The sequence below is a fragment of the Camelus dromedarius genome, chromosome 2 (assembly GCF_036321535.1).
Source record: "Camelus dromedarius isolate mCamDro1 chromosome 2, mCamDro1.pat, whole genome shotgun sequence".
NCBI classification, from domain to species: domain Eukaryota; kingdom Metazoa; phylum Chordata; class Mammalia; order Artiodactyla; family Camelidae; genus Camelus; species Camelus dromedarius.
The window spans coordinates 64,485,562-64,510,980 of NC_087437.1; the positions used below are offsets into that span (position 1 = coordinate 64,485,562).

General features: G+C 41.2%; 1 protein-coding gene across 4 annotated transcripts in view; it reads right to left on the minus strand.

Annotated features, from left to right (window-relative positions):
* The window catches only part of PARP14 (poly(ADP-ribose) polymerase family member 14), a 42,195-nt gene that overhangs the window by 7,705 nt on the left and 9,071 nt on the right, over positions 1-25,419 (minus strand). For 2 of the 4 annotated variants that reach the window (XM_064494573.1, XM_064494581.1), the window contains exons 4-14: positions 23,869-24,111; positions 21,292-21,528; positions 15,797-18,042; positions 13,541-13,810; positions 12,729-12,950; positions 9,734-9,812; positions 7,382-7,531; positions 7,000-7,062; positions 6,513-6,680; positions 2,904-3,107; positions 981-1,580 (exon numbers count right to left, since the gene is read on the minus strand). In XM_064494573.1, coding sequence (XP_064350643.1) covers positions 981-1,580; positions 2,904-3,107; positions 6,513-6,680; positions 7,000-7,062; positions 7,382-7,531; positions 9,734-9,812; positions 12,729-12,950; positions 13,541-13,810; positions 15,797-18,042; positions 21,292-21,528; positions 23,869-24,111 — 4,482 coding nt within the window. The remainder of the gene's footprint in view (positions 1-980; positions 1,581-2,903; positions 3,108-6,512; positions 6,681-6,999; positions 7,063-7,381; positions 7,532-9,733; positions 9,813-12,728; positions 12,951-13,540; positions 13,811-15,796; positions 18,043-21,291; positions 21,529-23,868; positions 24,112-25,419) is intronic. The other 2 variants (XM_010981532.3, XM_064494577.1) reach the window with 2 other exon arrangements.

Consider the following 25,419-nt stretch of genomic DNA (forward strand, 5'->3'; position numbering starts at 1 on the left):
CGTGCTCGGATTTGAGAACTGTTGGTGTAATATAAGTTAGCTGCATATTCTGTGCAGTCTCTAAGCTGTCATAACTTAATAATTTAACAATAAATGATTTCTCTACAATGTTTTCAATAAATAATCACTACTATTTTGTTTACAAATGCATGGGTTTTTGCCAGAACTCACCACCACCACAAAGTCCACCACATCTCTTCTCTCATTAATCTTCACAGCATCCTTAAGAGTTGGGTGGGTGGGAGGTTTTGCTACGTGGCAGGCTGTGGTGGCAGCTGTCTTCCTTTCTGCTAAACAGAATACTATACTTGTCATTTCCCCAAGGTTGCTCAGAGTCTGAGGAATTTGTTCACAGGGATCTCTCAAGAGATGAAGACAATGTTCTGGAAGCCAATTCACTAGTTTTCAGTGGGGGATCTATATGGTCTAAAGGCAGAAATGGCTGTCTATAGGAGACAAGCATTCCCTTCTCTGGAATTTTGAAGGCTGCTTCCTGATGTGTGTGTCAAGGAACTTTAGCCTCAGGGCGGAAGAGGAGTGACTTCTGGGAGAAGATCCTATAGTCTCCCCATCACTCTGGGTTGTCAGTCACAGGCACAGAGGAGCACTCTCTGACTAGGCTGTCTTCAGCCTTTTGTTCTAGAAAACCTGGGCTACTTTTCTTTACAGGACTTTCCTGACTAAAGCAGCCATTACTTTGCCACCAAAACTGGCTCTGGGAAGCTGGTAAACTGTAGTGATGGGAACAAATGCAGCGTTTGACTATTGCTACCATTAAGATAATCACCATCAGCTGTTGGGGGCAGCCATGCTGGATTTTCTCGGCCAAAATGTCAGCTCCTTAAGCTCAGAGACCAAGTTTTCTATTTTCTTCTGTAAGGGTTACTTGAATTTTATATACCTGAACAACATTTTGATGTATGTACAACACACAACACAGGCGTAAAGTAATGGACAACAAGCACCAAAATTTGATTCACCTTCAGATTTTCTTTGGCGCCGAACAGGTAAACTGTTTCCCTTTGCGTCTGTAGCAGTGTATGTGTTCAAGTCCACTGTGTAGCTCTGGTGATTAATTTTGACACCAATTGTCTTTCTCTTTTCTTTCTTGGCATCCTCCAATTGCATATTTGTTATTTTGTCAAAACTATGAAAAATGTTATTGTTCTCATATTGCCATTCTACAAAATCTCTGGTACGATCTGCCAGGGATTCCTGTTCTTTGGATGCTCGAACTCTCTTGATCATGTCCTCAATTACATTTCTAGCCTGCATCACATCCACGGTAATTCCAGAAACCTCAATCAAAGGTTTGTCATGGTCCAACTTAATGGTGATGTTTAACTTCCTCTGAAGCTCATTCAATTCCCTATATTCCTTTTCATCAAAATTTTTGACACATTCATCTTCGCTGGTGTAAGGACACTGTTCCTTTTGAATGAGTTCCTGTATCCAGGAGATGGCATTTTCTACACATTTTCCATTTTCACCACACACCTCAAAAACTGCTATTTCTGTTTTCTTTTCCAAAACCAAAGGATTCCGTTTTTTGGGAGATTTACCTGAGAAGCCCAAAAACGCTAAAAAATACAAGAAAAGATTAGCTCTCCCTCCCTCCCTTCCTCCCCACTCCTTCCTTCCCTCCCTCCTCTCCTTCCTTCACTCCTTCCTTCCTTTCTTGTCACCATGCTGTACATTACATCCCTAGCACTTACTTATCTTACAATTGGATGTTTTTACCCTTTGACCACCTTCACCCATTTCATCCATCTCCCACCCCCTTCCACCCACCAACTCCATCCTACCTCTAGGAATCACCAATCTGCCCTCTGCATCTATGAGTTCAGCTTTTTTCTTAAGATCCCATGCATAAGTACTATCATACAGTATTTGTCTTTTTCTGTCTTATTTCACTTAGCATAATGCCCTCAAGGTCCATCCATGTTGTTGAAAATCTCAGGATTTCCTTATTTTTTATGGCTGGGTAATATTTCACTTTATGTATATGTGTATATATACAAATCTTTTTTTTTTTTTTTTTTTTGGGTGGGGGGAGGTATTTAGGTTTATTCATTGATTTATTTTTAGAGGAGGTACTGGGGATTGAACCCAGGACCTCATGCATGCTAAACATGCACTCTACCACTTGAGCTATAGCCTACCCCCTCAAATCTTCTTTATAGTTGATTTTTCAATGTTTCCATACTGTGACTATTGTAAATAATGCTGTAGTGAACATGGATTCAAGAGAGTGATTTCATTTCCTTCAAATATATACCCAGAAGTGGGACTGCTGGATCATATAGTAGCTCTATTTTTAGTTTTTTGAGGAACCTCCACACTGTTTTTCACAGTGGCTGCACCAATATATATTCCCACCAACAGTGCATGGAAGTTGACTTTTCTTCACATCCTCACCAACACTTGTTATTTCTTGTCTTTTTGATAATAGCTGTTCTATCATGTGAGGTGATCATTCATTATGGTTTTGATTTGCATTTCCCTGATGCTTAATGATGTTGAGCACATTTTCATGTACCTATTGACCAATTGTGTATAATTTTTGGAAAAATTTCTATTCAGATCCTTTGCCCATTTTAAAATCAGATTGTTTGGTTTTTATTCTGTTGATTTGTATGAGTCCTTTATATATTTTGGATTTTAACTCCTTATCAGATATACAATTTGCAAATATTTTTTCCCATTGCCTTTTCATTTTGTTGATGATTTCCTTTGCTATGCAGAAGCTTTTTAGTCTGGAGTCCCATGTATTTATTTTTGCTTTTGCAAAACTGGAAAAAAGCTAATAACTACCCCAAAAAAAGGATGTAGAAAAAAGAATAACTATTTCTCACATGACATCAATATTAGGAAAGGGCATTTCATAAAAATGTACAACTCACATGCAATTTTAGACATCATAGACTGTTGGGGAGAAGGCTGAAGTCCTCTTTTTTTCATGTTGGCATAAAACACATCCAGTACTTGAGGCAGAAAGATAACAACCTTAACTTTTTTTATGGACCGGACCAATCCTTTCTGGGTGAAGTCTTCGATGGCATCAATTATGGCTGTAGCAACATTATCTGGGTTTTGTTTGGCACTTCCTAGAAAGGCAAATAATAAAAATGACTGGGAAAAAATCCAACTGGATTTAAAAAAAGAAAAGAAGACTCAACTGGAAAAGCCTGAAGAATAAATTAGGGATTCCCACTCAGAATAAATTCCCACTCCCCAACTCCTTCATCACCATTGACTTTTCTAACAACGCATGGGCAAACTCTGCTGAAGTCCTAGATGCAGTGGGAGTTTTGGTTCCAGGATGTCAGGAAGCCAACATCCCCAAAATGAACAAAGGACCCAGAAACATAACTTAGTGTCTGGTTTTCATATCTGCTTCATTCAGCAGATCCCAGCTCACAATGTTCTTCTGTGTTACAGAGCACACTTAACATTTTTTGGCTCATGAGCATCTTCAAAAGATCCATAAAAAGCAAAAGATACTAATGTATGTTGAAATATCATGCTCCTTAAAGAGAACAACAATTATTTTTTTGTTCAGTCATTCCTTGAGTTTACGCATAGATCCTTACTCTCGCAGGTGTCTTTGATTTAAACTGAGCTGATTTTGTAGGACACCTGGAGCTATAAGCCACTTGCTATAATCTGTAATTCTTTGCATACAAGTTATCCATGAGCCTCCAAGAAGTTTTTCCTCCCACAGTCAGTGCGATTTTAGCTGACTTTGTAGGATTCAAGGTTGCCACCTGAACAGGTCTTTTCCTCTTTCAAACGTGCTCCGTATGTTGTTTCTCCAGCCTTCTGCCTAAGTAAAAGCTCCTTGAAAAGGCTCGTGAAAAGCCATGGAAGCTGCTGTCACATGTTCGGGGGAGGAGCAATGTAAAAGTCCCCTGGCCAATTGGTGTGACAGACAAGGAGCCCACCTGGATGATCCCTGTTGATGGTGCTCACTGTTACTGCAGAAATGAGAGCAGACTTCTTTGACTTGGCTATGTAGACAACTATAGGAATGTAGACAAGCCCTGTATAAAACTAACCCAGAGGGTTTGTTCAGTTGTTGTTTTTTTTTTTTTATTAGATGATCAAGGGAAGAGAGAAATTCTCCATCACAAAGCTATAGTTATTCCATGATATTTGGAATATTTGTAAGAATTTAAATGGGAGTGCTCAGATACATTCATTCACTGTCAGTAAGCTAGGCACTCAGGACACAGGATGTGCGAAGTGGGGATGAACAGGTGCTCAACAGGTGAAGTATGGAAAGCTGAGGGAAAGCCCATGCCAGGTGGGACTGTGAAACGGGTGTGATATGTTGAACCTGGTATGTTCAGGAGAATAGATCTGTTTTTGAAAACGGTAAACTCAGGGATAGAGGTTGAGCATAGGAGGCTCTGGAGCAGGGAGCACAGGTCTAAACAGGTGTAGGCAAAAGACAAGAGCTGAAAAAAGAGAGGAGGCTAGAAAAAGAGTCGAGTGTAGGAACTGAGGAGATGCATAGTAAGTAAAGTCAGCAGAACCAAGTGACCACCTGGCTTTGTACTTGCCCCTTTGTCCTACGACCTTCATGTGTATTTCATGAGTCACACTGCACGGCAGCTGTTTGTTGATGTGTCTGTGGGTCACAGTAGGCCGGGCACCCCTTGTGGACTGGACCCTTTTCTTAGTCATCTTTCTGTCCCTGGTACCCCAGCTCAGTGCCTGGCACATGGTAGGCACTCACTAAATATTCACTCAAACAAATTAAGAAGCTAATGCACACAGAAGTGATAAAGAGGATAGAGTCAAGGATCTTAGACAGAAAGTGACGCTTTTAACAGGCTCAGGATGTAAGAGGAAGGGCAGGTTTCGGGGAGAAGACAGTGCACAGAGTTTGGAGTTTGCTTTGAGCTTGAGATGCCTGCAGGAACCACGACTGCCCACTCCCTCCCCTCGAGTGAGGAGAGAGTCTGTGAGGAATGAGGAGAGGGCTTCCTTTACTGCCAGAAACTGTCTCGATCACAGTCCCAATTCAACTCATAAACACCACTGAGGGAGGAAGCTCCCCTATTCATCTAAAGTGGTGGTGGAGATAGGTAAAGAAGACAAGCAAGGAGAATTTGCTAACCTTGATTTATTTGTGCAGACCAGCAATGCAGCCAGGTCCATGGAAGAAACAACAGGTCTGCAGTAACCAGAAATATTTATACAAAACTAAAATTTTCCTTATTTCCTCTGTGACTCCACCCAGGGACTTCCTTGAAAAGATCTGTGCCACCCTTGGCTGCCTGATTTCTTGGCACAAACAAAGTTAAGGTGGAAACACAAGACCGGAGCTCAGAGGGAAAAACAGATGGAGATGGAGACTGGGGAGTCATTAGTGGGTGTCCATAAAAAATGATAGGGAGATAGGTAGACAGACAGACAGACAGATAATACGTTAGGACTGGAAGATACATGAGGGAATGAAAGCATAAAGGGAGTGTAAGTTTCACTCTTTAGAAATAGAGAACTAATAAAGCAGACATAACAGTCCATGTGGGAACATTAAGAGGAATGAAAAATAAGAGAAATCAAACTATGAGATAGAGGATTAGAAGACGGCCCAGAAAGTGACAAGGATGGTTAGGTCTATTGAAGCTACACTTCTGGAGAGCCTAGAATGCCAGCGTGAGACACTCAAACTTAGATTCCTGAGCAATGGGATAATCAATCCAGTGCTGAGCGTGCTCTCTTTGGGACCAATCAGCTCTATTCCACTTCAAGCCTGAGACTGTCTGCCTCCCCTGAGCAGCTCCCTTAAAATCGACCAAGCTGGAATTCCTGATCAGTGCACACAACTCAGATTCCTGGGAAAGAGCTCAAAGAGCACCACCTTACAAATGATAAACGCAAAGCACCATCCTTATAAAGGAAGACTCATACAATCATTACGTAATTTGAAGAAAACAAGAAGTTCCAAAGAGGCAGGCAGGCTGAAACGAGGAAGGTGGAGGGTTGAGTTTCTGACCCATAAAAAGGTTCTGATGACTGAGAGGCCCAGATGCCCTGCGGCCAGCCTACTACTGTTGAAGAGGTGAGGGAAGAGGAGTGGCCATGCTGACTAGGAGTCGGCCACAAGGAGGCTGAGGTCCATGCTCTGATGTTTCCATGGAGGGGGCTGGAGCGGGAGGTTAAAGACTAAATAATGAGGGATATGCAGGGGATCGAAAAAAAGAGAAGGAGCTGATGAAAGCGATGAGAGGTGGGCTTTCTTTCTCTCCCCCTTCCTTCCTCTCCCTTCCTGTCCATATGAGAAAGCAGATTTTTAATATCCCAACACTCCAGTTTTTTTCATTCTTTCCTCTTTTGCTTTGCCCCCAGGCTTTGCTACTTCCCTCAGGGGCTGCCCTGGGGTGAGGAAGTGCCCTGACACAGACTCAGCAGTAATGACATTAACCACGTTAACCATCAGCACCAAATCCGGGGGGAGTGGCCACCTTGGGATTTAGCCTCTACGGCTAGAGGCTACAAACCTGTCCCAATGGCTGGGAGGCAAATGGATGAGTAATTCCGGTTTTCACACTCTTGCAAAACACAGGAAACCGAGTTCTTGACATCATTTCCACCAATGACATGAATAATATTCTTGCACTTCAATAATCCTCCTTGGGTAATTATATAATTACTGTGTCCCTGTTGAGCTGGGAAACACAAGACAAAAGATGCAAAAGTAGGTGCTGAACCCACTCTTTGAAAATATCTGAATTGGCAAATAAAACATTTTATGTGGATCAGAGACTCCTGGAATACTACCTTTAATGAATCTTTCTTGCTTCTCTTTTAACTCAGAGATTAGTTTTCATTTCTAATTCTCTACAGCTGGAACTCCTTAGTAAAAGGTATGGTTTTAAGATCACTATATTGTCTCCCCAATCTCAAGACCTTCCCCATCCTCCACAGCCTCCCGTATTCAGTCTGCCACTTAAAATTCAGATCCAATAAAATAGCGTTGTGCCTTACCTTGGTGAGTACATTCCATTTCCACAGTTTTCCCAGCACGTTCTAAAATTGCTTTGGAGACCCCTACATGAGAAAGTCAAGATTGCAATGCACATGAATAAAAAAGCCATTACAGGACCTTTGGATCACAGTGATATCCTCTATCTATACACTTTCCCCATCATCAGAGGAATCCTATAACTTGGGTATTCCCGATAACAATTAAGAAAAAAAAACCGATGAAAGAGCTGTTACCAATTATGAGAAACAGTGTCAAAATAACTTTTAAATTACTAATTAATAGTAAGAAGCCAAAGTTGTAGAAACCAGTTTGGCTGTAGGAAATCTCCTTTACAGGTCTACTGTGACTATTACACTAGTCAAAATTCTACAAGTCAAGTACCTGTTTTGAGATTAAATGTCTTGGATGTTGAATTAACGATCACATCTGCCTTTTCTGTGGTAATGTCTCCAGAGGCTACCTGGAAAATGATGGGCCCAATCTTCGTTTCATACACTCCTAAATCAGGGCTAGAAACAGTCCCATGGGAACCTGACAAGGAAAAAAAAAAAAAACAAGGCAAGAGGGGTCAGTAACAGGTCAGCAACAACAAGAATTAACTAGATCTCATGGTCCTCACCTCTGCCCCTCTCATCCTTCCCCCTCACTCTCTCTGTGACTTGTGGCATTTAACCTGGCCCTGGCCCTGAGCCCCTGTGATGGTCTGTTTCTGGAAAAGGATTATAAAATGTAATACATATCAAATGAGGACCTCTGCTGCTGGCCAAGGTGGTCAGCCCACTCGAGCATTTCTCTGCCACTGGTAATAACTAAAAACGTGGGACAGATACAAAAAGCCCCTCCCTGAGAAATGAGAAGTTCACCACAGCAGGCAGATTGAAGGGAGGGGTTCAAAACTTGAAGCAGCAGCCTGTACAGAGGAGAGTTTCCTGTTTTGTTGTGTTTTGAAAATTTCCCTCATTTTCTCTTCCAGCTTTGACCCAAGCGTGGCCCTTGTCGCAGACCAACCTAGTGAAACAGGCAGCAAAACTCTCAGAGCACCCCTGTCTTTGTGGCCAGAGGGTTGAGAAAATGGGTCCCTGGGAGCTGAAGCATATGGCAAAGAGGCCTCATCTTTTCTTTTTCCATGTTTTTCCTTCTTTAATCCAGGCCCTGTCCCAAGGTGCCCTGGTTGCAGAACTCAACAGTGACACCGCTGGGAGCTAAACCCTAAGAGACATTCTGTCTTTCTGTCTAGAAGTATCAGTCTGAAAAGCGTCTATGTGGTGTATGGGACATCCCTGGTTTTTTGTTTATTTGCTCTGCCCCCGCCTCACCCCCCTACCCCTGCCCTTTCTTTTCTCTCTGCTTTGCCCAAGGGCAACCCTGATCACACAAAACCATGAGGCAACAGAACAACCAGGCAGATTCAGCTCTGAGAAAACCTTGTCTTTCTGGCCAGAGGACCTGGAAAATGGGCTCCTGTGAGTCAGAGAGTGTAATGGGAATGCTAGAGAGGTGAGCTGGAGAAGGTGACCCCCTGTTCTGTGTGTGAACTGGTGTCAACCCTGAGCGCACCCCAGAGCTGGGCACATGGGGCAGACCCAAGCAGCACAGGAACGTCCTTGAGAATGGAATTGACTTTGGAACCTCTGCCCACACAGGTGAGGCGGAACTTTTAGAATGAAGTTAACTGATTGGCTGCCTGCTCAAACAAGCAAACAAAACAATCACCATTTTCTAGAGGATTCTACCAGCACCCAAGTCTCACAACATAATGTTTAAAATGCTCATTCTAGAACTGAAAATCGCTTATCATACAAAGAACCAGGAAAACGTGGCCAGTTCTCAAGGATAAAGACACTCGGTGCAGACGCTAATCTCAAGATGATTCAGATGCTGGAATGGTCAGACAAAGACTTTAAAGCATCTACTATAACTATGCTCCCTGAGGTCAGAATAAACATATTTGAGTGCATGGAAATGATTTGGAATTAATGGAAAAATAGGAGGCTCTGTAGAGAAATATAAACTATAAGAATCAAGTGGATATTTTAGAACTTTAAAATACAATGTCTAAAATTTAAAACTCACAGGATAGGCTCAATAGTGTAGTAGACAGAAAAAAAAGTCAGCTAATTTGGAGGTAGATCAATAAATATTATCCAATTTGAAAAACAGAGAGAAAAAAGATTGACAGAAAAAAAAAAAAGAACAGATCATCAAGGACCTATGGGACATTATCAAAAGGCTTACCATCCATGTTACTGGAGCACCAGAAGGTGAGGAGAGAGAGACCAGTGCAGAAAAATATATTTGAGAAATGACTGAAAAATCCCCAAATTGGACGGAAGACATGCATATTCAGATTCAAGAAGCCTCAGCAAACTTCAAACAGGATAAACTCAAATATACAACAGTAACTTTGACAGAGGAGAAGCTCTTGGTTGGTATTATCTCTTTAAGTATGTCTATTTCTGAAAACACATATCACATCATCCTTAGAAAATAGTAGCCTCGTCTCTGTTTAAGAGCCCATTGTGCAGATTATATAGCCTGGCCTGCCTACTCTTTCCCTCCAGATCACACAAACATGGCCAGGGCCTTGCATGCCCAGGTATATGGAATATAATTTAATATCTTCTTTGTCACAAATTGATTTTTTCATAAAAATCATCCTATCATTTTTCACTTATCACTGAATAGTTATTTAGCAACAAGAAATAATGTCTCAATTTTTAAGTTTTACTGAACCTTGTGTGTCTTCAGCCATGGGAATTTTGTCACTGACGAAATTTCCATTAGCCCTTCTGGCAAATTCATCTGAAAATGCCTGTAAATACAAAGACAGTTTTGACCACTACAGTCCTCAGTAGATGAATGAATTTGAGTCATCAAGACTTTTGATCCTGCATGCACAAATGTTTAGGAGGGAACAATTCTCAAAGTATTATTTATTTTTATTATAGATTTATAAGTTATGAGAAAATACATAAATTCCATTTTGATAAATATATACTATGAAAATTATAAAGACGTGAACAAAGGTATAAATACTAAGATATTCTTTATAATACTATTTATAATCAAGAAAAAAATTAAACAGTTTAAAAATCCAATGGGAAAATGGTTAAATAAATTTTAGTAGGTCCATATGTATTTAGTATTTAGCAGCCATTAAAAATCACGTTTTCAGGGGGAGGGTGTAGCTCAGTCACAGAGTGCATGCTCAGCACGCATGATGTCCTGGGTTCAATTCCCAGTACCTCCATTATAAAAATAAATAAACAAATAAAAATCTTTATTTTTAAATCACATTTTCAAAGAATAGTTAATGGCATAGAGAAATGCTTATTTTATACTATTAAATGAAAAAAGAATGATACTAAATTACATTATATAATCCCACTTTTAGAAGTCCATATACATAAAAGACCGGGATGATACACAACTAGAAGAATTTAAGTATTTTTATATTATTCAAAGTTTCTACAATGACATTGCATTACTTTCATAATCAGTAAAAGAAAAAAGCCTGCAGTTGTTAAAAATACAGTGTTAAGAGAAAGACAATCACAAGGACCCAAACACTTCAGATTTTAATTTCTTATTTGTAGGCTAGGGGAGTAGTGTTTTTGGAGCAATAGGCTGGAATTCCATTTCTTTGCCTGGTAGTGACACCCCCAAATCATCATTTTCTTCCTCCGTTTGAAAAAGCAACAGGGAATTTTGTTGGTGGTGGTGGGGCGGGGAACAAGTAACATCTTGGCTAAAAGGCTGATACAATAATGACAGAGGAACTGAGAGAATATAGACACAAGGTCTCAGGCTTGAAGACCTCCAGTGACCAGGCAGGCAACCTACAGGTGTAAAGGTGGACTGGTTCAACGCTGGAGAACTAGAGAGCCATTCAGCCACAGCAAACTGTTCAGGTAGAGATCCATGTCCAGTGTGCCAGACTTTTGAATTTTTAGGTCACAGTGGACATCTGGAGTTTTATGTGACATGTTTGGTTCTTAAGTGTCAGCAACTGATTCAGTGTTTTTTAAAAAAAAAAACAAATAAAGCACACCTAGAGGCTACATTCAGACCACGGGCTGCTGTTTTGTGACATCTGTTACATCTGTCCACCCCTAAATATCTCAGTAAGATTTATTGATTTTTTGTGGAACTATAACCAAAGCTCAATTGTCTTTAAAAGTCTTAAAAGAAGTAGTGTCACAGTAATGTATGGAGAATCAATACTATTTCCAATGGCAATACAGGTGTCTGAATAGACAAATCCTTTTACAGAATACTTGCAGAATACTCTGAGTCTTTAGGAAAGAAAACAAAGGCTGAGGCTGCATAGAAATAGTGAGATCTGAAGGTTCAGATTTGTGTCACAGGACTCACTTCCCTGTTTACTCAGCCATTCATTCAAAAACTCTCAGCACTTCACATCTCTGATTTAGTTCATTGTATGAGTATAAATCTTAGCTCCCAAAGGAGTTATGATTTATGGGAGGGAGAGTATTTCTACATGCCCGTTCTGTGATCCACATCACCTTGTACAATGCAAGTCAAAGGGAGGTTGTTCAAAAAGCATTTATTGACTAGAAATGACTTTGGTTATACAGGCCAACTAAATGGACCACATATTTTTCCTGGGTGGTTTAGTTGTCTGATTAGAATTTAGATTTGTTTACTTCCAAAGTATTCAAAGGTAGTGTCTAGATCCAGAAAAAAATTAAGTATGATCTAAAAATTCAGTTGGTCCAGTGATCTATGGACATCTCTTGGGTTGCTGGCCTTAATATGTTTAATTCTTGCACTATCATAGGACTTCTCAAACATTTAATTTCATCTACTGTTCTGACTCTAAGGACTTGGGAGAATGGCCTCTTATTATGGTTCTCCCATAATGCCGAGTCCAGTTACTCATCCACAGCTGATGTTCAGCAAATGTGAGCTGGTTGATGAACTCTCTATGACCGAAGATGGTTCTGGTATTTCTGGTCCCAACTGTCCTACTCCTGGGGGGATGTGCTGAGTTCATTCTAACATACCCTTCAATTGCATCTCATCCTGCCATTCTCCTGTTTACAGGACTACAACTGTACTTTTATATTATGTATTAAAATTTCTAAGTTCATATGAAAGAAAACTCTATAGATTAAAAGAGGGTTAAGAGATATGTTGACTCCATTGCAATATTTGGGTCTTATCTGGATTTTGATTCAAACAAACAAGCTATAAAAAAAACAAAAGAAAATATTTATGAAACTGTTGAGAATGTGACCATCGACTTGATCGTTAATGACATAAAGGAATAATTGTTAATTTCTTTCAGGTGTGAAATAGTATTGTAGTTAGGTTACTTTTAAAAAGGAATCCTAATGTCTAAAACAAATACTGAACTGTTTAAGGGTAAAATGTATATATGGGATCTGCTTCAAAATAATATGGGAGAAAGGGAAATAAATGGAGGTAGAGATGAAGCATCGTTGTGAAGATGAATGGTGAAGACAAGGGATTTCATTATCCTATTTTGTCTACTTTTTTATATGTTTGAAATGTTTCTTAATAAGAAGTCAAATTTTTTTCTATATCCATAAATTTGCTTGAAATTTTCCATGCTACAACTAGTCCACACTACTCTTTTACTTTCCTGTATGAAAATACATGAAAGAATACAACTTTTTAGACTAAGAATACACACATTTGTTAGGGCTCCGATGCCAAATAATGAGTAAGCATAAGACCGTACCTGAATATTTCCATGATCACTTGGGTGCAACAGAAAGCAAACCTCTTGTAAAGATTTCAGTTGATTCTTGCTACTGAATTTCAACACTTCTGTAGTGATTAATTCAGCAAAAACATTTTTAGGAAACCCCAAATTTCCTGTTCCTATTGCTGGAAATGCAATTGATCTTAAGGAAAAACGCTCAGTGATTTCCAAACATTCTCTGATTATGTTTTCCATGATCTGAAAAGCACAAGGCACATTCTTATACATTTTGCCTAGAAATGGCAATTTGAAAAAAAAAAAAAGAACAAGAAGTTAGCAACTTTGTGATCTCTGTCTACTCCTTTTTGCTTTCAACAAAAGGCAGGTTAAGGGCAGTCAGAAGGGGAAAGAAAAATAAAGGATTAGATGAGGAAAAGGGAGTAAGAATGTGTGAGACCCTCCAAAAAGATTCAAACTTGCTCAGCAATGAAGGACTGAAGCAAAGCAACTACTGCTCTGATCTTTCATTCTCTTCCATTCTTCGTGGCCTCACCTTGCCTTCCTCACTAAAGAGTGTTATCTTCAGTAACTCTTCCCCGAGCCCCAATAAATGGTTGAGCACTATAATAAATTTCTATTATTAACTAGTCCTGAGGAGAAGTCAGCTAGAGCTGAGAGAAATGGCCAGGATGATGGAACCTGCCAAGAATGTAATGCTATTCCAGAACAGAAACAGACAGGGGCCAATCTACATTATACTGAAATCTACATTATACATTATACATTATACTGAAAGGAGAGTCCAAAGGGCTACCCAGTTTCCTAGAGAATTCAAATCTAGTTCCCACCTTGTGTGAAGATGTGTTGTCACTTCTCCACTCCGGAGCCACCACATGAAGCACACGGCGGCAAGGCAGATTGCAGCCAGTGGTCTGGAGGACCGTGCCCGTGCCAGCAGACACCCCTTGTCCAGCAGTGTTCAATTCCTCCTGAAGCTTTGGCCCAGCTTTTTCTAAGAGGGCCTTGGAAAGGGGCCCTCTGTTGAGCTCAAGATTCGAGGGAATGGAGTTGACAACGACATCGGTCTTGAAGACAAAACCAACAGTTTGTTTCAAAGTCTAAGAAAAACATCCAACAAGGATTTCTATATTTGAGCCACTGGGCTTGGCACAATGAAGGACAACTAAGATGATTAACTTTTCAGAGATTGAAATACCACCTTGAGACTAAGCGTTATTAGATACCTGTTTAAATAACCCTCCAGAACAAAAGAGAGTCGTCAAAAAGCAATGCATAAATGGCATGGGAACACTGAAGGCTCATGAAGACGCCATGAGGGATGTGGGGTCTGAGAGGTGGGAACAGTTGCAGCAGGCAGAGAGAGACAGGGAGGTCGTTCAGGAGGGGCAACCGCATGAACGGAAGCGTGGTCGATTGTGAGCAGCAAGCAAATTAGTTTGACCTGGATAGAGAGCTTCTGCAGCAAAATGGTGCCAGTCAGGCCAGAAATGGTACACTGAGGGTGGACTGCAGAGGGTCTCGGGTGCCCAGCCGCCGGGCCTGCCTGACAGCAGTGAAGAGCCAGGGAAGCTTTTTCAGCAGGACAGTTAAGGTGAGCAGATTAATCAGGCTTGACTAAGACACCAAGAGGAGACTGGAGAGGGAACGTGACCAAGTGACCTTCAAAGCTGCCCCGCGTGGGTCACAGAAGAGTGATGTGAAGCAGGTGCTGTAGCATCAGAAGCCACAAATCTATGGGAGTGAAAGGCATGGAAGGAATGTCTTACTGTTAGTGTTCAAGGTGGACAGGGATCAGAACTCATTCCAATTACTGACCCTTGGTCAAAAGAGTTTTTTTCTTTATTTGTTTAGTTTTTAAAATGAGACACAAAGTTACTTTCACTATTTTGAAATAGTGCAATGAACATCCCAATCCTGGCTCTGTCATTTGTTAGCTGTGGGACTTGGGCAAATCACTTAACCCCTCTAAATCTCATTCCTTCACCTGTGACATGAGAATAATAACACTCCTGGAATCTGCCCCACAGCATTGAATCAGAAAATGCATCCCAAGCACTTAGCATAGTGCCTGGCGCAGAGCAAACAGGCAGTGTTCACTATCATTCTTGTAGTCGGGATTTAAGCTTACTGTAAGTAGAAATCTAATTTTTTATAGTCTCTTTCCGTATTTTAAACTAAAACAAAAATTATTTTAAACAAACTAACAACTTGAACAACAACAAAAAATGAGATGATCCACAGGATGAGAGAAAATATTTGCAAATTATCTATCTGGTAAGGGATCTATATCCAGAATATATATAGAAATCTTAGAATTCAGTTTCAGAAAAGAGAACCCTATTAAAAAGTGGGCAAAGGATGTGAACAGACTTTTCTCCAAAGAAGATATGCAAACGGCCTTCCCTAGGAATCCCTGCCCTAGGACTGCCCACAGGCCCCCAGCTGAGGACGGCACACTTGGCACAGCAGGGGGCTCCCAGGGCTGTTCTGACTAGTCAGAGTCTGTGTTGAAAAGGTTGCTAAATACCTTTTTAAAAAAACATGTCACCCCCCCCACCTTGGCAGACCTACAAGAATTGTCCCTACATAATACCCAGACTTTGCCGGGTCCACTTTCTACCTCTCCCCACATTTTCTTACTGGCATTGGGTGATGATGGTGCCTCAGACTCAGTGCCCCCTGGTTCAATGCCACTGACAAAATTCCTGTCCTCTGTCCCCATCTCATGCTCTAATTTTTCTGTATCTGCAGTAAATTTGACAAGTAATTAACCTGAGATTTGCCAACATATGACAGGTGTCAAGGCACTGAAAGAGTGTAGAGCCTTGACCATGTAAGGTATAATTGTGAATTTTCACATTTCCTGGAAATTAGTGATCTGAATATGCTATCAGCTCCCACAGATCATTGGCCAATCTCGACTAGTGAATGCCTGGGGGAAGTAGCCCAGTTTTCTAAGGAAACCTGTTTCGAGGCAGGGATGGAGGGTGTGAGATTCTCCCCTGGATATTAATCGCCCTTTGGCAACAGGCTCCCTGGAGGCCCAGCCCCCGGGGTGGGTGTTCTGTACATGGGGCACTCACTGTGGCACTCTGCACATCTCCTTTCACCAGAAGGATCCTCAGGCCTTCTGGGGACAACAGGCTGGGTGTGTTTCCATGATCTCTGCTCAAGCTGGGCTGGACTGCTGCTGGCAAAGTGGGCAGGGAAGCAGCATCAGACAGGGTGCTTTTAAATATAGTTTTTGCACTTTCAGCAAAGGCCTCAACGGTCTTCTCAGCTACATCCACAAGGTAAATCTCTTTCAAGCTGCATCCAGCCCAGGTATACTGGAAACATTCCTTGATCGCCAAAATAATGGTCTCCACACACTGAGGCAAGGGAAAGCCAAAGGCCCTGGAACTGATGGCAGGGAAGGCTATCGACTGGTACTTGTGTTTTACAGCCAAATGGAGACTTTCTCTCACAGCTCCCTTCAACTGCCACATACAGTTCAGGGCCTCCTCTGTCTTCCACTGGGGCCCGACTGCGTGGATCACGTGGTGGTATGGGAGCTTTCCTGCTTTTGAGATGACGGCCCAGCCAGGTGAGATCTTGCCCTTTGTTTTCTTCACTATCTGGTCACAGTCCTCTTGGAGCTCAGGGCCAGCGGCTTTTGAAAGAGCAGCAGCCAGGCCACCTGTGAGCTGGAGGTCTGCACTGGCCGCATTCACCACCACCTCAACGGGAAACTGCGTCAGGTCGCCCTGCTGCACGATCAGCGAGACCCCAGGGGCCAGGTCTGTCCGAAACAAGCACCGCTGCCCACCAGTGCTGCCTCCCTCCTTTTCTTCATCCTTCTGGAGTTCAATAAGACAACCAAATAACCTTCTGACCTCACTTTTGTAATACCGTGCTTTGTCCTGGAAGAACTGACCGGCTCCTGGCTTGTCAATATGGACGCTTTTAACGCAGACCGAATCCCAGGCTTGTTTGACAAGGTCCATTCCCTCCAGAACTTCGGCCTTTGAGCCAGTTAGCAAAATGCCCTTCTGCTTGTCCTTAGGATTGAAACTTACCTGAACATTTACCTTCTTGATCTTTTGCCGGAATAGCTTTTCTGTCCTTAAATAATCAATAACTAAGGAAGGCTTTACTTCAATCAGTTTCTCTATTTTCATGTGTTTTTCCACAAAGGCAGAAACCAAGTCATGGATTTCATTTACTTCTTTCACACAGCCTGCGATGACGACCTGGGCTGTGGTTCCTGAAGTTACCTCATCAATGATGACAGTCTCTGAGGAGGAATTGTATTTCTTATGCAGATTGGAAGTGAGCCCTCTCCATTTCTTGCCATTAAGAACTTCCCTGTCCTCAACTTTGATGAGCTTGTAATCTAAGGCACTGATCATTTGCTTTTCGGCTTCTAACAGGACTTCAGTAGAAGAGCCGGTTAAGAGAACAGTTGTGCCCTCTAGCTCATAAATTGCAAGAATATTCTGTGTTATAAAAAGAGACTTAGAGAATTCCACACAGTCTACCTGTTGCAGAAACTGGAAAACCTCAGGGGGAAGCTGAATCTTTTTCTGACCCATGGTGTATACCTTTTCCTGAATTTCACACTTCACTTTATACACATCTTCAGGGAGTCCTTTGAAGCACATGTGTTGAGAAGCTTCATCATAATAAAACTCCATCTCTGGGCACTCGGTGCGGAGATGCTCCTGTACACCACTGTGCAGCAGAAGCGAATACTTTCCTGGAGGAATGGCCAGTTTTTGCTTCAGACTTTGCTCTTCTCTTTTAATTTTTTGAGTGGTACTTTCTATTAAGTCCTTGATGTGTGGCTCAGTGTTTTGTACATCCTCTGACTTCCCCACTAAGGTTACCATCCCTGTGAGTGCATCAAACTCAATCAAAATCCTATCATCTTCTAAATCGTTTTTTATGGCATCCCACACCACTGGCTCCACTTTAAACGGGGTCACTTTATATTTAGACTTGATGCCAGAGAAAACTGTGGAAACATCTTTCCGCCAGGTCTTAACTCTTAGTCTCCCTTGACTGGCTAAGGTGGCCGTAGGTCTGATGGTCACTTCACCACTGAGTTGGCACCATGTTAGCTCACAGTGACAATGTTTCACTTCATCATTTATCTCCTTAGTCAGGTAATTCTTTTTCTCAAAGAACTTCCATAAGGAAGGATCCAGTGATTCTTTGAATGGTGCTGGAAGCTTGATCAGAGGCTTCTCCTTTCCATACAAAGCTGTGCCCAAAGAGGCATAATACGGGAACACAGAGAGTGGCATATTGTTGAGGTCAAGTTTCCTGGTCAGGATGGTGTCTACCACTTAAAGGAAAGAAATTAAAAAAAAGTAATCCCAGTGTAATATGTTTCAGATGCAAAAAAAACAAGCAAACAGACTTTCCTATTCTAAGGGAAAAAAATCCCCATGTTTGTAGAACTCTGATGTTACCACATGCTGTTAAAAAGTGGCACTACTCCCAGAGCACTTAAAAGTAAACTGATGTGTATTACCAGTGCACAGGTATCCCTTGTTTCATGGAATGATTACTTTCCAGCCAAGAACACTCTAGGTTGAAATTTTGTTACAGAAATTCTATTTTCTGTGTGTCTGATAACACTGATACACCACCACCAGGTTAAGAAAGAGAGTGGAGTTTGGTCACAGTGTGGGGAAATGTTTGCCACAGTGTGAAGAATATTTCTGTGCTCAGAGCAAAGCTCATCGAGGAGTCACACTATCTGCTTCTTGTGCAGCCACACGGTTTTAGATTTCATAGATGACCTAGATGCCATTAACACTCCTAAGGGGAGGCGCATAATAGGAATTACCATAGCTTACCGTGTGTCAGACAATATTCCAAGTGGTTTACATATATTTAACCCTCACAACAACCCTTTGAGGTAGAGACACTATTATTAGCATTCCTATTTATAAATGATAAAGCTGAATCTAGTAAAACTTAGGTAACTTGAATAGGGTCATGCAGACTATAAATATCTGAGCTAAGATTCAAGTCAGTGTCTGTCTGACTCCAAAGCCCTTGTCCCTCTACCATGGGTTCCAAACCAAGATGATCCTCACAGTCATCAAACAGCCCAGCCCCAGATTCAGTACGTTCTGCACCTCCCTCATCCCTGCTCTAATCCCCTTCCTGCCACTTTCACTGGGACAGTCGCACGTGCCCGTGTGGGTGTGGGTGTAGGGGTACTCCTCTCCCCAAAGCCCCTTTTCACTTTGTGTTAGTTATAAGACAGATACAAGAGGTCTAAGCAGGAAGGGAATCAGAACGAACCTCAGTAACAACTCAGATTAAAATACCACCTTGTGAAAAGTTGTTAAAAATAACTTCACCTTGTATGTGATTGGTTCCTAGGCCTGGAGCCAGACCTAATGAAAAGAACGTGGCCTTCATAGGCCCAGACACATGGTTCCAAGGTCCCACCATGGCCTGGAACAGGCTCTGGGCCTGGGCAGCACCACTGAGTATCCACCATGTGCCAAGCACTCTGCAGGTGCAATTTCATTTGATCCTCACAACAAGATTCCTCTGCAGTAAGTAGTAATGTGAGCCCCCTTTTACAGGTGAAAAATAGAGGTTTGGGGGGTGCAAGGAACCTCCACAAGATCACAAAGCTAGTAAGCACCAAACCCAGGAATGTGAACTCAGGTCTGTCTGACCCAAGAACCATCACAGATGTCACCTTAATGTGTCTTACATTCTCCATCCTGTTTCCTCCTCTGTTTTAAAAAAAAAAAGTATATAACCATGCAGGTTATTATGAGTATTTGGTGAGATACTGTGGCAGAAAACACAGCAAGAGATCTCATACATAACAGGCATTCAATAAGAGTTCCCTTCCTTGAGACTGTGAATCAGATTTTGTGAAGCTGGACCGAATAATTTCAGAGTAAAGTGCCTAATTTATTCCTCTCAAATAATCTATATAAAATACAATATTGCTAAATAAATTCTGGTTTTAATCCAGCGTTATTTACATTTTCCTCATTACTGGTAACTCATTGTAAGTGATGAAATATCCTACAAGAAAAATTAATGTTATAGATGAACAGGAGATTGGGGAAAAGTGCAGAAGTTAGGAGCACAGATTGTGGGGCCAGGCTTCCCAGATTCAAATCCTGGCTCTGTCCCTTACTAGTTGTGTAACCTTGGTCAAGTTATCTGACCTTCCGTGCCTCAGTTTCTTCATTTATAAAATAGGGATGACAATAATAGCAATGTCCCTAAAGCACTGTCTGTGAATGCACTTGGTAGCACCCTTCAGAGCTATGCCAGTGTAAGCCATAATTATAAGGCATAGCCAGAGGGAGAAAGGGAAAGTCAGGGTATCTCAGACCACGGAGAACAGGGAGTGAACATAGAGGAGGAGGCGTGGTCAACACAGTCCGATGGTGCAAAGAGGTTAGGGCAAAGGGCAATGTGAGCCTGCCTGATGTTCACAGGTGCTGTTCTAGCCTAAAACACACCTGAATTTAAAATTTCCTACTATTATTCGTACACATGTAACATAGACATTCTGAGGACATACCCAACTGCCCCATGCCCTTGACATGTTTGAAAGCCCCAAAGTTGTCAGCTCCCACCATAAGCTGGGAGGTTAACTTCTAGAGTGGATAGCTTTACATAACTCTCTCCTCAGGCCCAAGGCTAGGTTAAGAGATTTAAAGAACACACAACAGATGCTCCTTTTTGTCTCTTTGCCCAAGGAACAGTAGGTTTTTCATTCCATATTAATCCAAACCATACCTTCTCTGCCATTTCCCCAGCTCATCAAAACTGAAGGAGGTTCTTCCAAGTACCCCCAAGAAAAAATTTATCTCAGGTGGTTGGCATACCACAGGATCCTGCCTCATGCACCCTCAGTCACAATGTTCTTTCTTTCCCTAAGAAGTCTGACTCCCTAATTCCTACTCCTCAGTCTTGACTTCCGAACATCAGTGGAATTTCCAAGCTGACCTCGCACATGCCTCAGAGAACTGGCAATCTATGTCTACGAAATCCTCAGAAGTGTTTCCCTAAGGTTCAATTGGATGTGGTTTTCACAGGGTGATGCCAAAGAACAAGCCAGCAGTCATCCACTGATCATGTGAAACTGCCCCTGTTAATTTCTGAATGATGACACCGACACTGAAAGGGGAAGTCAGTGATACTTCATGGGAATTGTATGTGTTTCTGAGTATTTCTTTACCTAACCTTGTTGAAATTAACTTGAAAATCTCTACCGAGTGTATAGCTAAAACACAGGCCACCTCTGTTTAAATACAATATCTCAAATACTCTAAGAATTAAATATTTTTCAGTCCATAAGTAGAGACTCATGAGAGAATCTCCTTATAGCTTTCAAAAACTTGATGTTGCTTCTCTAAAGTTTGAATCACTGGATTCATTAAGCATCATATACCAGGTAAACAGGATTACTAGCTGGATTTCCAATAAAATATATGAATAAAAAATAAAATACATCAGAATTCAACTGAGAACTGTTAAGATCTGCTAAAATGGCTTAGATTATGCCAGTTAAGGTTGACAAAATCAGGCTAATAGATATTACCTTTTCTGTCAAAAAATTCAATCAGAGATGAACTCTCTTCAGGAAAACATTCAATGTGGGCAACTCTTCCCCCTCCATTATGGGGATTTTCAAATAAACATTTCAAATCATCGTCATCAACACCAGGCGGCAGGTTTTCCACCCTGATTGTTTTTGTCACTTCCAGGAGTCTTGCAGAAAGCTGAAACTTTTTCACTGAATGGTATGTGGCACAGTCATCAACAAATTTCACGGCATCTACAAACAATAATCAATTAATCAATCAGAAAATTATGATTATATCTTTATGTTATAGAGAAGAAACTGTCTATTAATTGAGATAAAGGGGGAGGCTAAGCACGTGATTTTTAAATGGAAGATTTTAATTCCCACATGAGATCCTACATGCCTAAAGCTTCCAGTCTCCGAACGGCAATGCACACAGGAATGTCTTACCTAGATCACTGACACTGAGCTGAGTCCCTGCCCTGACCCAGCCCTCTCCACTACCTGCCTGGCACCACCACCTGAGTGCTCTCTCTGCAGTACAAATCTCCTCGTTTCACTTGCTCCCCACTGTCTGCAGGTATGGGTCACACTCCTTAGCCAGATTTACAATGACCTTGGCTATTTGACTCCCAACTGGTTTCTAAACATCACCTCTGGTTATTCCCTACCATTCACTTTATTTCCCATATTGCCACAAAACTAGTCATTATTTTGAAAACTCTATTCTCCTTTGCCTTTGTATATACAATTTCCTGTGCCGAAAATGCCCTTCTCCAGTCTTTTTATTTTTTATTTTATTTTTTTTTTATCCTGGTCCTGTCCTTCCTTCAGGACTCAGCCCAATTATCTCTTTCAAATTAATAAATATTGGTAGTGGGCCCATGATATACCAGGCACTGTACTAGGATCTGGGGATAGAGAGATGAATATAACCATTCCTTGAAATCTCACCATCCAAGAGGCAGGAAGTCTTGAAAGCAAACAAATATTCTACTTGGGGATCAAATGACTTGGGAAGACTAATACTGGGAAATCAGATAAGGATTCCCAGAGTAAGTAGTCATTGCTCTGAGTTTTGAAGGATGAAGAGAGTTTGCCAGACAGATCAGAGAAGGAAACATTTCAGGCAGAGGGACCAGCAGCGGCATGAAACAACAAGGCACATCTGAGATCTAACAGCCTGAGACTGCTGGAGTATGAACTTCAAGAAAACCAAGCCACCATGTTTGGGTCCCCTTTCCTCCCATTCTGCACAGCCTTCTGTTCACAGCTGATGGAAGCAGCTTCTCCTCTTGCATCTTCATTATTCACTTACATATGGGTTTCCTCCCTACCCCATAGGAGTTCCTTGAGACCTGGAACCAAGAATTATTCATCTCTGTATGTATCGCACCTAGACAAGTGTCTGGCACATAGTAGGTATTCAAGATCAAGATTTTTGATCAATAAACTAAAGCAAGTCAACTTAGTTTTCCCTTTATAAGAAATAATCATAAATTTGAGATAAGAATAGCTCCCATTATTGAGTCCTTACCACGTGTCAGGTACAATGTTAAAGGCTTTTCAAACATCATCTCATTTGATCTTCATGGAAACTGTTATCAGTAGGTATTATTGTCCCCATTTTATAGATGAGGAAAGTAAAGCATACAGAAGGTAGTAACTTGGCTAACCTCAGATAGTTAGTTAAACGGTGGGGTTAGAATTCTGACTGCATGACCTGTGCTCCTAATCAGCCACTCCACTGCCATGGCCATGGGCTAGTGAGGGCTCGGAATTGGAAAATTTCCTTGTCTTCCGGAGATAACTCTTCCATCATCTCAGAAACTGTCCACAGACTCCTCACACAGACTTAAAGAGCACCCATTTTCTGCACCACATGCACTTACTCACCCCTGCACAGGTGACGGCCGTGGAAGTACTAAGGAAATATATGGTCAAGGGGATAAGAGAAGAGACTGTATAGAGGTGGGCCACCTCGGTTCAAATCCAGTGCTTCCATTTATTAGCATCTCTGTGTCTCTGTCTCCTCAACCATAAGGTGAGGAATAATAATAATAATAATAAACTCAAAAGATTGTTGAGAGGGACAAATAAATCAATACATGGAATAAGCTTAGTGTAGTACCTGACTTATGGTAACACTATGTGAGTGTTTGCTGTCATTATTGCTACCCTCCAGTAAGCCCAGTTTAGTAACACAGATCAATATTTACTCCCCACAATGGGATAACATATGGGAAAACACTGACTCCTCCACTGGGAATCACTTTAATAACCTGAGACTTTAGATTTCTATCTGGGTGCATTATCTGTGTGTTTCTGTCTCTCTCTTTCACACGCGCGCGCACACACACACACATGCACACACACATAACACATACAGTAAAGCCTGATTTACTAAACATACCAGAATTTGGTTTCAAAACAAATTTGCTTCTCTTTCAAAATAAGAAAGCGCCTGTATTAACTTGGAGGCCTCTCTTACTAGCAACTAGAAAGAGTCAAGCTTTCACCCTAAGCTGGGTGTCCCAAATCCCAAAGGGTAGCACAAAGAAGGCTGGCAAATGGAGCATCAGTCGATCTTACCAAAGTATTTTGGAAAGGTAACTACAGCAACATTAAAGTCCCTTATTAATTCCACTTGAAAGTCATCACTGGACAGGCCGCTTATGTTCTCAACTAACAGGATTAATATCATATCAGTGATATTTGCCATGACATTTTCAAATGCAACCAAAGAGGAAATGTTTTCATGTTCTTTGGGAGCATTCTCCACTTCTTCTGATCTTCCGTTGAGAGAGAGATCTGCGTCTAGTTCTTCTGATACATCTGATTTTAGGGAGACAAAAAGGGTACAAGATGTTACATTCATCTACCATGTTCTTAGCAAAGTAAATCACCATGAAATAATTCCACTGCCATCTTCCCTTCCTGATCTCTTGGCTAACTCAAATAAAAACAGATCATAGAAGACTTTTTGCTTAATTTAATTAAAAGTTAAAATAGCTTTTAAATCTTACTGTGATGCTGATGATGATTATGTTAAATTTTATTATACTCTTTACTGCCTCATTTCCCTGAGGAACCTGCCTTATTTTTAATAGCACTTGACATATATTTCTATCACAGCACCATATTACAGTTATTGAACCAAGCTTCTCAAAAGCAAGGGACATATTTATTCATCTTTGTATTGCTCTATTGCTGGCACATGGTATACAGCTGAGGCTCAATAAAGTTGAGAGACTTACTGCTTAGGCCACTGGAGGAAAACAAGATATCCTAAAATGCCCAAACATGGGCATCAGCTAACACATTTTGCTCTGAAAGCAGTAAGTTTCCATCACTGAAGAGGAAAAAGGACACTTTGCAGTGAATGACTAGGGTATACACATGGAAGATAAAATGGCCCAGAGAATTATGCGTTTACCTCAAACTCGCTCAGCAGTAACCACCCCAGTCAGCTTGTTCGTCTCCATTGTTGACTGTAAGTGAGTTACATACACTTGTGATGAAGCTTGAACAACACGGGGTTAGGAGCGCCAACCCCCTGCACAGTCAAGTATCTGTGTATAACTTTTCACCCCTCACAAACTTAACTACTAATAGCCTACTGATGACCGGAAGCCTTATCTAAAACATGAGCTGCTGACTAACACATATTCTGTATATTGTATGTATTATACGTACATCTACATATATTTTATGCATTCATGACATATCTAACTTTTTCTTAATTTGTTTGATATTTCTAGGCTGTGCAGTTCATCCATGAGTTTTTTCCAATGGTCACAAATTTTCAAAAATTTTTCAAATATATTTATTGAAAAAAAATCCATGTATAAGTGGACCTGTGCAGTTCATACCCGTGCTGTTCAAGAGTCAACTGTATACAGACGGTCAGTGTCACTCTGTGCTTGTCCAGTGAAGCATGATGGATATGTTGTGATCTTTAGACATCCTGTGAACAACTATTCAATTGGAGCCGTTATTGTGTTCAAGGCACTGGATGTGTGTGGGGGGGTGCACACAAAAAACATTAGATAAGGAACTTACAGATTTTCTGGTGGAGCTATACAAGGAAAATGAGAAAGGGAACTGACATCTGTAAATGTTTATTATGGCGGAATAACTGTT